General features: G+C 38.5%; 1 protein-coding gene across 2 annotated transcripts in view; it reads left to right on the top strand.

Moving 5' to 3' along the window:
• Positions 1-13,705, top strand: part of LOC126203570 (microprocessor complex subunit DGCR8) — a 237,318-nt gene that overhangs the window by 182,176 nt on the left and 41,437 nt on the right. For both annotated transcript variants that reach the window (XM_049937896.1, XM_049937895.1), the window contains 2 exons: positions 83-183; positions 2,849-3,005. In XM_049937896.1, the coding sequence (XP_049793853.1) occupies positions 83-183; positions 2,849-3,005 (258 nt within the window). The remainder of the gene's footprint in view (positions 1-82; positions 184-2,848; positions 3,006-13,705) is intronic.

Here is a 13,705-nt window from a genome sequence, read left to right on the forward strand (position 1 = left end):
TTGTTATTCTTATCATAGCATTTTTCCTGTCTGCTGTACCAAATTTGAATGTATCATTAAATTTTATTCTCGAATTTTATAGATATTTGATGAAATCAAGATAGAAGATCCACGAGTAGCTGAACTTTGTGCCAAAACTACAGAACCATCACCATATGCAATACTCCTCACATGTTTACAAAGGTAAGTTTTTGAACCTCGCAGTTGGTGTGTCATGCAGTCATAGATCAATGTGATATATATTCATTTCAAAGACGTTATATGATCAGTGGTAATACATGAAAGCAGACGTAACATGCAGACTTAAAAATTGTTATGTCTGAGTTTGAAATCATCTTAAATCATTGATATGTTCAGAGAAGCTCTTCTTTGCTACAATTTTCTGGTAGTTATGAAGTAAATTTGCTGCAAATTTCCAGTAGTTATGAAGTAAGTGTAACCATTAAAATTAATTTAGGTAAATAGAGGGGCCATTGTCATTGGAGGTAAGAATCTTCTAGGTTGTTTGACTGCATGGTATTCCTCTTCAGTATCTTCTTACACAATCAGTGTTTCAATCACTGTGTAGGGATCTTCTTTAGGATCTTCTGGAGTTTCCAGTTGGCTGTTAGATGGATAGTGTTCAGCTAGCTGGGAACGCCAGAAGATCTTAAAGAAGATTCCTGCACAGGAATCAAAATGTCAGTTGTGTAAGAAGATACTGAAGAGGAACATGACATGGCCTAACAGCCTAGAAGATTTTACCTTCAATAACAATCTTGTCACAAAAACATGTAAATGCACGACACAGTGAAGTGCATTTGCAGGTGGTTCCCACTTCATTGCTACCTCGGAGATGCTGTGTCCCATTGCTCAGTCGCCAACTATAACACCACATTCAAAGTCACTTAAATCTTGATAACGTGCCATTGTAGCAGCAAAAATTCTCTTCAGTCGTCATAGGTCCCATTCTTGCAGGATCTTTTTCTGGCTGCAGCGATGTCGGTAATTTGATGTTTTACAGTTCTCCTGATAATCACGGTACACTCTTGAAATGGTCGTACATAAAAATCCCAATTTCATCGCAACCTCGGAGATGCTGTGTTCCATAGCTCGTGTGCTGACTATACCACCACAACCAAACCCACTTAAATCTTCATAATCTGCCATTGTAGCAGCAGTAACCAATTTAATAACTGCGCCGAAATTTTTTTGTCTTCCATAGGCATTGCGACCACAGCACTGTATTCTGCCTGTTTATATATCTCTGTATTTGAATACTCATGCCTATATCGAGTTCTTTGGTGCTTCACTATATATAGTGTATTATGCATTTCTGTTTCAAATTCCAACTGTATCTCGGTGACCTTGTGACTAGCTCTTCTTTTAAACAATCTGTTACCAATTATCCATTTATTTCCCAGACATGTCAAGTAATACATCCCCTTCATCATTTCTTGTATCTTCTCTTTAGCTTCCTATGTCTGTTACATAGCCTCTTCTATCATTTACATCTCAAGCATTAAATTCTCCTGTAACCACAACCTTGTTTTTAAAGGTAACCAATTACCTATAGAGGATTAGCACGTAGCGTTGGTCTTTTTCTATTGTGAGCACACATATCCATGCACTATTATGGATTTCTGCTCCAAATTCCAACTGAATCTGCTGAACTTGTGACTTTTGTGACTCTCTCTTTTCCTCTGACTCTGATGCAGGTGTTTAAGCACCGACATGTAGGCAGTGGATTAGTGTGGCATTTGTGTGTTTCCAACATGTGAGCTATTGTCCTTTTCTTAGCTGCTGAAGTACAAAAACCAGTAGATATCCATTAGAGAATAAAGAATGTGTATGGAGCAACATTTTTGTCAAAAACCACCATTATAGAATGGTGCATCAAGTTGCAAGGCGTGCCGCTGGCTCAAAAAAATGCATGTCCCCTTTCGCAAATGTCTTAACACAGAAGTTTACCAACTCAAGTGGGAGATACTCAAGCACATGCCATATAGTCCTGATCCCTCCCCATACAGTTATCATGCCTTCGGTCCCTTAAAAAAGGCCATGAAGGGTCAACAATTTCTGCTAGACGAGAATGTGCAGCAGGCAGTTTCTGGACTTTTGTATGCAGAAGGACACAGTGTTTACCAAATGGGTATCTTTAAACCAATGCATACGTGGGGTGGTTGCCTCAATGCTCACAGTGATTTTGCCTGATTGGCATACCGATTCTGGACTGTGCGGCCTTCGAAAAGAAACTTCTTGACCACCTCTAATAATAATCCTATGATATTTTGTGAAATTAATAATATTGTTGCAGCAACAAGTGAAATGTTCATTTGACTCGTATTATGTTTTTCATAGTAAGTTTTACTATTTATTTTGGGTTTGTGCTATTACTCACATACATTCAAAAATAATTTTTAAACATAATATAGTGTAAAATCCTCTTTTTTCCAAATACAGATGTTTGAATGAAGCACTTAGCCATTTTCACACCATGAAACAATGTAGTACCCAGTACCTGTGTATATTTATCAGACATAACTAACTTGGTGATTTATGCAAAGGGAATACAATATATAGTAAAACCCTCTCATCTGCTTCCGAGAATGTTATCCACCACACAAGGGCATATTAAGACACCAAACTCTTGAAGAGAGAAGCTTCTGATTATGATATACAAAGGTGTTGAGTGCTTTCAGTACAAAGTATGTGTACTACAATAATTTCTAACATACCCAGTTACATTTCAAGGCCGTATGACAGTTGTGCTACCTTTTTGACATGTAATAAAACTTTTTGTTTGTTAACTACTGTGAAAAGTATCAAAATTGCTTGACATAACTAAGCTCCAAATAACTCTTTTTAGAAACTTTGGAATGGGAGAAATGCATATAAAATATGAAGTAAATGCTCTAAGGCATCAAAGAAATGAATTCATGATGACTGTTGGTCGTCACACAGCAAAAGTTATATGCAAGAACAAAAGAGATGGAAAACAAAGGGCATCACAATCTATTTTGCAGGTAAGGAAAAAATAACTTTGTAAATGCTTATTACAATAGCTTTCTTAGCTGACATTAAAGCTGAAGAATGGTACCAACAGTGAAGTGAAATATACCAGTTTTAAGTTTGTTAGTTTGTAACTTTAATATTAAATACAATGCCACCAAAATGCTTTCTTTGAAGCAACCTACTTTATTTGAGGGAAAGCTTGGAAGTCAGAAAATAAACTGGGTAGTTAATGATTTTTCTTTTTTCATTTTCGTGTTTATAAACATGACTTTGTTGACCTTGTGGAAGTGAGTATTTTTAATGTTCAGTGGACACTATGTACAATAATGAAAATAAACATGCTTAATCAAACAATCCTATGAATGACAATTCACTTGAAACTGATGTTGATGATTACTTTACAAATGAGATAGTATGTTAGATATTTGATGTTAAGCATGTAAGCCAGAAAAAGTTTAGAAAAGGTTTGAAGTGACGTTTAAAGCATGTTGGAAGTCACTAAGTGCACTCATTTGTCAAACACTGAGTGAGTATAGTCTGGATAATTTGTGCTCCATTTTAAACAGAAGCTAGTTTTTCATGTATCTCAGTTTTTATTATATATCTCGTGAAGTATGTGTCGTACCATTATATACAAGGTCTGTTCAAAAAATTCCAGTACATTGTCCATAAAATTTTTCTGCACTTCTCTTTTATGTATTGTGAATGGTCTCCTTCAAAATACTTTCCTCCAAAAATGATACACTGCCCCCCGCCATTTCCACTTCCAGAAGCAGTCTTAGTACACCTCTTGCTGGATTGCAGGAAGCGCCACCTGCAAATTTTCTTTTATCTTGTCTATCATTGAAAATCTTCGTCCTTTCAGTGGGATTTTGAACTTTGGAAATAAGAAAACGTCTGCAGGGGAAAGGTCTAGAGAATACGGAGAATGGGGGCATCACAGTGATGTCATTTTTTGTGTAGTAGTTATGCACTAACAGGGAAGATGTGCGGGTGCGTTATCGTGATACAAGAGCCATGATTTGTCTCCACACATTTCAGGCCATTTCCTTCTCACATTTTCTTGCAGGCATTGCAACATGTACTGATAGTACTGTTGAATAACAGTTTGTCCTTTGGCATGAATTCATGATGAACTAATCCTTCAAAGTCAAAGAAAACTAGTAGGTTGGCTTTGACATTTGACCTGACATGATGAGTTTTTTTGGTCTTGGAGAACCTTTTCCGAACCTCTGTGAAGGTAGAACCTTGATCTCAGTATGATAACCTTAGGCCCATGTCTCATCACCTGTTATGCTTCTCATAAGAAACATCTCATTATCATCTGGAAGTGTAGACTCATTTCTCTTCTAACTCTGCCATCTTGAAATTCACAAGCTTTGTAACACAATATTCTACTTGATACAGCACTGAACAATAACTAACAGACATACAACAATGAAACTTCTGGCAGCTACACATTAAAACACAGGTGGTGCAAGGATGCCAGCCACATTTTGCTCAAATGCACCATTAGCACAAAATTATGAAAATTCCTGTGATATCCACCATCAATCGGACTCCGGCCAACAGTGGTGGACATCAACACACGCAAAGTGTGGCCAGCCATTCAGCTGCAAAGATAACACATGTGGACTGGGCATATAGATTCACTCACCAGCCACATAGTCCATTTTTGAGATGACGTGTAGAGGGCCGGTGTCGCGAGATGGAAGTGTGTCTCCACTCGGCCCCCTGGTGCCACCACACACCATATTCCCAGACTACCAGAACTGTATATAGGCCATTGCAACAGCATCATACAGCCGGTCCTATGCATACCTTCGCTCATACTTTTGACTAGTGACTGCATGTGCTAGGAACTCGGATGTGGAGTGCCATGGACTTGCGTAATTGCTATGGATTGTGAAGTGCTGTTGTGAACCAGTGTCATGGTAAATAAATCATTTAAGTATTTTGGATGTTATTGTGTTTTTCTGATATAACACAATAGTTCCGGAATTTTTTGAACAGACCTCATAATTTGTTGGTACACTTATTGGTATATGTGGATGCCATATGCAAAATGTGTTGTGAATAAAGTTAGGGGTAAGGAAGTAATAAATCGAATTGTCATGCATGATGCTGAAGTTTTACTGCAAGACTAGCAAAAAATATAACAAGCAATAAACTTTTGTGTGGGCTGTCAGCAAGAAAAAGTTTTGTAAATTTTTAAATCATGTGTAAAATTTGTTGGAAACTACTAAGTGCTCATATAATTTGCTGTGCAGGTTATGAAAACCAGCAGTGTTGATATTGGTAGCATTTCTATAGAGACAAAGAGATTGCAAAACTATTGTGTAAATACTTGTAGTTAAGGTACAAGACTAGTAAATGAAAAAAAAGACTCATGGATTTCAAGATGTAGTCATAAAATGCAGACTCATGAGATGCACACTACTCATTTGACATCAATGAAAAATGTGAGATAGCCTACAGTTCTCAAGAAATTTGCTTCAAAAAGTTAAATAAATTTCAGTAACCCCTTTTCTAAAAATTATTATTTTGAAAATATTCATCAATATACGAAGATAAACTTATACTTCTACTAAACATAGCAGTTCATTTTTCGTAGAAGAGGTTCACAATACAGGGGCCATTGAAATACTGTTGAAATTGCTTGATAAATTGCTACTATGGTGGTGTTAAAGTGGGCAGTGAATTAGAGGCGACGTCACCAGCAATCGATTGTTCACATGTGGTGGTGGTGGTTAGTGTTTAACGTCCCGTCGACAACGAGGTCATTAGAGACGGAGCGCAAGTTCGGGTTAGGGAAGGATTGGGAAGGAAATCGGCCGTGCCCTTTCAAAGGAACCATCCCGGCATTTGCCTGAAATGATTTAGGGAAATCACAGAAAACCTAAATCAGGATGGCTGGAGACGGGATTGAACCATCGTCCTCCCGAATGCGAGTCCAGTGTGCTAACCACTGCGCCACCTCGCTCGGTGTTCACATGTGGGACACTTTAGAGACAGGAGTAAAGGTGGACAGAGAAGAAGAAAAAGAGAAAGTGGTAAGTGGAAAGATTAATCATAAAAAAGAGAGAAAGAAAAGTTGGGGCCACCTATAGAGTAGACTAATAAATAAATAAATAAATAAAACACTCTCATAAACACCAATGGAGAAGAAAGTAAGAGATAAGATAAATTAGGTTGAGTCTAGACGGGTGACAGAATGAGAGGTTGTGTTGGAGAACAAGGTCACATCTTCAGAGTTCACGGGAAACTGCTGTTGAATGGGAGATGTGAAATATACTATCTGCTGTACAAGATTCAAATTTCTGAAGGCATACTGCAAAGCATGCTCAGCAGCTATGCTCGAGATATATTAGTCAGTGTCCATTTATGCAGATAGTTTAGTATTGGATCATTCTCCTGTAGAAAGTTTTGCAGAAATCACATAGCTAGAAACAGGCATTAGTACTTTGGAAGAGAGGTTTTATCTCAGGAGTGATTTCTAGTCAGCCACCTTGAGTTGGGGAAAACACTCATAAAATTCATAGAATTTAACAAGAATGTCATTAAACTTAGTAGGACACTGGGAAGTAAAAATGGGTGATGTGAGACGGATAACAGTGATAGAATCTTATTTCAAAAACTGACCAATGGAAGTCATACATCTACATATACATATACTCTGCTCAAGCCACTGTACAGTATTTAGTAGAAGCTGCTTTATACCAATATCAGCAATTTTTGATCTGTTTTATTTGTGTGTGGAAGGAGAGACAAATAATTATCTATATGCCTCTGTATGTGCTGCAATCTTCCTGTCTTACTGCCATAATCCCTTTGCAAGTTATACGATTCTTCTGTAGCACCATAGTGCAAAAGCTTCTGTTCTCTTCTTACCTAAACTGTTTATTGTCCATGTTTTGCTTCTATATGTGGCTACACTCCAGAGAAATATGTTCAGAAAAGACTTCCTAACACTTAAGTCTGTATACATTGTCAACAAATTTCTGTTCTTTAGAAACGCTATCCTTGCCATTGAAAGTCTACGTTTTATAACCTCTCTACTTGGGCCATTGTCAGTTATCTTGCTGCACATGTAGCAAACTCATGTCTGGTTTCCTAATCTAATTCTCTCAGTACCATCTGATTTAATTACACTACATATCATTATCCTTATTTTGCTTTGGTTGTTGTTCATCTTATATCCTCCTTTCAAAGGCACTGTCCTCTCTGTTCAGCTGCTCTTCCAAGTCCTTTTCTTTCTCTGACAAAATTACAACGTCACTGGCAGACTTAAAATTTTTTTTTCCTTCTCCCTGAATTTTAATCCCTACTCCAAATTTTTCTTTAGTTTCCTCTACAGCTTGCGCAATACACAGATTGGATAACACTGGGGCCGGGCTAGAAATTTGTCTCGCCCCCTTCTCAGCCACCACTTCCCTTTCATGTCCCTAGACACCTATAACTGCCATCTGGTTTCTGTACAATTTGTAAATAGACTTTTGTTTCCTGTATGTTACTCCTGCTATGTTCAAAATTTCAAAGAAAATATTCCAGTCAACATTGCCAAAAGATTTCTCTAAGTCTACAAATGGTATAAACATAGTTTTGCCTTTCCTTAACCTATCTTCTGAGATAAGTTGTAGGGGCAGTATCCCCTTGCGTATTGCTATATTTCCTAGAATCCAAAATGATCTTCCCCAAGGTTGGCTTCTACCAGTTTTTCCATTCTTGTGTAAAGAATTTGTGTTAGTATTTTGCAGCCATGTCTTATTAAACTGATAATTCAGTAACAATATTATGAGAAGGAGAGTTGCCACTCACCATATGGCGGAGATGCTGAGTCGCAAATAGGCGCAACAAAAAGATTTTCACACTTAAAGCTTTCTGCCAATGGCCTTTGTCAATAATAGACACACACATGCACGCGCACACATACGCACACAGTCTCGTGTGTGTGTGTGTGTGTGTGTGTGTGTGTGTGTGTGTGTGTGTGTGTGTGTGTGTGTGTACGTACACATGCGCGCGCGCCTCTGTGCATGTATTATTCACAAAGGCCATTGACCGAAAGCTTTAAGCGTGAAAATCTTTTTGTTGTGCCTATCTGTGACTCAACATCTCCGCTATGTGGTGAGTGGCAACTTTCCTTCCCATTATATTGTTACATTCCATCCTGGATTTTCCATTGTTTGATAATTCAGTAATTTTCACACCTGTCATGACTGCTTTCTTTGGAATTGGAATTAATATTCTTCTTGAAGTCTCAGGGTATTTCACCTGTCTCATACATCTTCCACAACAGATGTAAGAGTTTTGTAATGGCTGGCTCTCCCCAAGACTATTAATTGTTGTGACAGAATGTCATCTACTCACAGGGTCTTGTTTCAACTTAGGTATTTCAATGCTCTGTCAAATTCTTCTTGCAGTATCATATTTCCCATTTCATCTTCGTATGCGTCCTGTTACATTTCTATTATAACGCCTTCAAGTTCATCTCCCTTGTATAGATCTTCTATGTACTACTTCCTCCTTTCAGGTTTCTGTTCTATGCTTAGGAGTGGTTTTCCATCTGAGCTCATGATATTCGTACAGCTCCTTCTCCTTTCTCCAAAGGCATCTTTTAACTTTCCTGTAGGCATTAACTGTCTTTCCTCTAGTGATGTATGCTTCTAAATCCTTACACTTGTCCTTTAGCCATTCTTGCTTAACTGTTTTGCACTTCCTGTCAATCTCATATTTTAGACATTTGTATTCCCTTTTGCCTGCTTCATTTTTACATTTTCGCCTTTAACAGTTAAATTTAGTATCTCCTGTGTCATCCAAGGATTTCTACTATGCTTTGTCTTTTTACCTATTTGATCCTCTTCTGCCTTCAATATTTGATCTCTTAAAGCTACCCATTCATCTTTTATTGTATTCCTTTCCCCTGTTCTAGTCACCCTTTGCCTAATTATCACTGTGAAACTCTTATCAGTCTCTGGTTCTTTCAACTTATCTAGATCCCATATCCTTAATTTCCTACCGCTTTGCAGTTTCTTCAGTTTTAATCTGCAGGTCATAGCCAGAAAGTTGTGGTCAGAGTCCACTTTTGCCCATGGAAATGTCTTGCTATTTAAGATCTGGTTCAGAAATCTACGTCTTACCATTATATCATGAATCTGAAATCTTCTAGTGTCTCCAGAACTCTTCCTTGGATTTATCTTTCTTTCATGATTATTAAACAAAGTGTAAGCAATGATTGAATTATGCTCCATGCAAAATTCTAGCATTCTCTTCTCTTGTATTCCTTTCCTCCAGTCTGAATTCACCAATTTTTCCTTCTGTTCCTTTTCTTCTATCAAATTCCAGTCCCCCGTCACAATTAAATTTTCATCTCCCTTAACTATCTGAATAACTTCTTTTATCTCATCACATATGTTTTCAGTCTCTGCATAATCTGCTGTGCTAGTTGACATAAAGGTTGTACTACTGTGGTAGGTTTGGGCTTCGTGTCTATCTTGGCCGTGAAAATACACTGAAGTGCCAAAGAAACTGGTATAGGTATGTGTATTCAAATACAGAGGTAGGTAAACAGGCGCTACAGTCGGCAAGACTACTTTTCATCAGTGTACCATGAATATCAGGATACCAGTAAAACATCAAATCTCCGATATTGCTGTGGCCAGAAAAAGTTCCTGCAAGAACAGGACCAATAACTGAAGAGAATCATACATGACAGAAGTGCAACCCTTCTGCAAATTGCTGCAGATTTCAATTCTGGGCCAGAACAAGTGTCAGCGAGCGAACCATTCAACGAAACATCATCAATATGGGCTTTCAGAGCCAAAAGCTCATTCATGTACTCTTGATGACTGCACAACACAAGGCTTTATGCCTTGCCTGGGCCCATCAACACCTACATTGGACTGTTGATGACTGGAAAAATGTTACCTGGTCAGATGAGTGTTGTTTCAAATTGTATCGAGCAAATGGGCATGTACGAGTATGGAGACAACCTCGTAAATCCGTGGACCCTGGATGTCAGCACAAACTGTTCAAGCTTGTAATGATGTGGCATGTGTGCAGTTGGAGTGATATGAGACCCCTTATACGTCTAGTTACAACTCTGACAGGTGACGTACATAAGCATCTTGTCTGATCACCTGCATCCATTCGTGACCATTGTGCATTCCGACAGATTTGGACAATTCCAGCAGGATAATGCGACACCCCACACATCCAGAATTGCTACAGAGTGGTTCCAGGAACACTCTTCTGAATTTAAACACTTCTGCTGTAAACACTGCCACTGGCGACCCATCTCCCCAGACATGAATATTATTGAGCATATCTGAGATGCATCATAACATGCTGTTCAGAAGAAATCTCCACTCCCTCATATTCTTACAGATTTGTGGACAGTCCTGCAGGATTCATGGTGTCAGTTCCCTCCAGCACTATTTCAGACATTAGTCAAGTCAATGCCACGTCGCGTTGCAGCACTTCAGTGTGCTCGCAGGTTCCCTACATGATAATAGCAGTTTCTCTAGCTCTTCAGCATATGTTCTCTATGCTGTTATAGTAGATTACCCACATTTCTATTTTGTTATTCATTATTAAAACTACTCCTGCATTACCCCTATTCAATTTTGTATTTATGACCCTGTATTCACATGACCGGAAGTCCTGTTCCTCCTGCCACTGAACTTCACTAATTTCCGCTATATATAACTTCAACCTATCCATTTCCCTTTTTAAATTTTCTAACCTACCTGCCTGATTAAACTCAAATCCTTAGGAAGTAAATTTTGTTTCTCCTGATAATGACATCCTACTGAGTAGTCCCCACCAGGGGATCTGAATGGAGGACTATTTTACCTCCTGACATTTTGCACAAGAGAACACCTCATCTTTTAACCATACAATAAACCTGCATGCTACTGTATTAAATATATGTATCAACAGAAAATGTGGCCTCTAATTGAGTTTATTTATTTATCTTATGGTGTGCATCTGGATGCATACTCTGCTCTGCAAAATTTAAGTAAGAGATAGATAAAGTAACATAACATATTAAAACTGAGTGCAAACAAGGAAAGTGTGGGGGCAAGTTACTAGAGGCCTCCTAGTCGTGCATAGGTAGTTGGATACCACGTACTGTGAAGTCAGCATGACTACAATGCCTAATTGGGCTGGCTTCACAACACGACACTGTTGACAGAACGGGAAAGGGCACTGTGTGTCAATCAGCGAACAGTGACAGTGCACTGTGGTGGTGTTCTTCATTACAACATCAACCAGAGACAACTGGTCATCATGAAACTGGAAGGAGGACAAAGAGTGATGAGTGTAGCCCAGGAGTATGGTATTGCTCACAGCATTGTTTTACATGCATGTTGAGTGTTCCAAACCATGAACACTGCCTGAAGGAGGGGAGGTAGTCAACCACTGCCACCTACAGCAGCAGATGTCTGCTACGTTTTTGCAACAGGCTAGAAGGAATCCATGTCAAGCAGTGGATGCAATTGCAGCCAAATTTAACAGGCTGCAAGGCACACAGTGTCATGTTCCACAGTGATACAGCAACTGCATAGGGGTTGTCTCTTTGCCAGACAAGCAGTATATTGTGCTTTCTTGACACCTGCACAGCTGTGACATTGTCTGCAATGGTGCCAAGAGCATGAGACTAGATAAGCGAGGAGTGAGGTCATATGCACTACTTTGTACACGAGATCAGATGCACTCTCATTCTGAAAGTACTCTCATGCGGCGAGAGGTGAGAATGCATAATGCACCAAGGAACATTGTCAAACATGATCGTTTTTTTGGTTCGAGAGTTATGGTGTGGGGAAGCATAATGTTGCAAGAGTGTACTTTTTATATCCATAGGTTGTACATAGTCTGCAGTATACACAAACACTGGTGATTCCACAGTTAGTTTGAGAATAAATGTTTCTTGCAGTCTTACCACCAAAAAGTAAAGTTCCACTTAAGCAAATGGTAACAGAAATGATTTTCCTATATTCTATCGGTTTACGGTGATTAAGAGCGGCAGTGTGGTACTGGTGTGCAAGACACACTCCCACACACTCCCCCTTGGCTATCGAACTTACTTGGAGTTGCTTCGCAGATCTTTTCTGGATAACTGGCTCCGATGTCCTGTGCAACTTCTTCTCCAAAGATAAGATGCTACTTTGGAAGAATTTTCTATACTTTTAAAATAACTCCATATACTCGAGAATACTCTGAACTCAATCTCACTTTATTTTCATCACACACAACATTTTTCATAAGCTCGACACCTTCCGGTCCATCAGACACTATCACATTCATTTTTCCATAAATACAGTCTTAAAATCTCTCCAAGTTTAACAAGACAACTGTCCGCACTTTACGAAAGTAAGTGAAAGAATGAATAAGTAATTGTTTCTTCACTTCTTTCAACAACATTCAAATGTTCACACAATAATGTTTGACGTCACACGGAGTATGGCACTTCTGTTACTTGGGCTTGGATGAGTAACTTCTTAGGCAGGCTCGGCGACTACCTGCCCACACCAGTCATCCTTCTGATACACATCCGTTCTGTACACACATAACTGTGGTGCAGTAGACACAGTTCTACTTTACCACACTCATCTTTAAAATAACACGTGTTCGAGATGGTGGAAATACGAGTGTCTCTAGAATTTACCCCGAAATTCTCGAGGCACTACATATCCCTCCTGTTAGCTCGAACACATTATATTTTATACATGTTCATTATGTACATCAATACTGTATTCATATAATATTACTTTACATTTCCATCAATTTATATAACATTTTTCTAGCCATCGGTTACTTCATATATAGCTCTCTTTCCTTTTCCATGTTAATACCATTCTAATTATGGACCTTTTGATCAATGTAAACTTTGTAAGGTCAAGAATCTTTCTGTTCTCTTTCCAATCGTAAATTCCAAGTGTGCATTACCCAAGCATATGCTGTTGTTTGCTCTTAATTCGCGTACTACTTCTTCTGAATATGGATTTATTCAATACTCTTTACAATCTGGAGGAACTCTAGGTAAATAAAGGTGTTCTTTTCAATGCATGTAACTTCACACAAACACAACAATGCAAGTGGAAATGAGAATTCAAACTTACCAGAATAATCTCTACAAAATGTTTGACTTTTGTCATGATATTGCCCTTTTTTTTTAGGCACAGTAGCTATACCTCACTTACAGGTTGATACTATGAAAGCACTTGCTCCTTCCATTCTGGTAGGTATGCCCCTTTAAACAAATTCCTAATATACTATGGTACAGGTCAATTCCCTTCTTGGTGCCCCTGCCCACACAGTGTAGGTCAGCCTTTCTTGGATCTGCCTACCTGCCCTTCTCCATCCAATCTCAATACTTTCTTCAACTCTTTAGCGTCATCCATTACTCTTCCAATGACACCAAATCTAAATATATTTCTGTACACATAATTATACGCTGTAACATGTTCTTCTTTTCCATTGTACACATACTAGTGTAATACTGTCATCATAACCATAAATACTCTTAGCTCTTAGATATATAAATATATCCCTGTACATACCTTTATGAGATGTAGAACTGTCACCTCACATAACCAGGTGCGCATACCTATCACTATGTGCACAATTTTGCCCCTCCAACACATGACGGTTCCCCCATTATCTTAAACTGTATACTTTCTGTTTGTGTCTTTGTGTTTCATTGTGTTTC

Source organism: Schistocerca nitens, chromosome 9 (assembly GCF_023898315.1).
Source record: "Schistocerca nitens isolate TAMUIC-IGC-003100 chromosome 9, iqSchNite1.1, whole genome shotgun sequence".
NCBI classification, from domain to species: Eukaryota; Metazoa; Arthropoda; class Insecta; order Orthoptera; family Acrididae; genus Schistocerca; species Schistocerca nitens.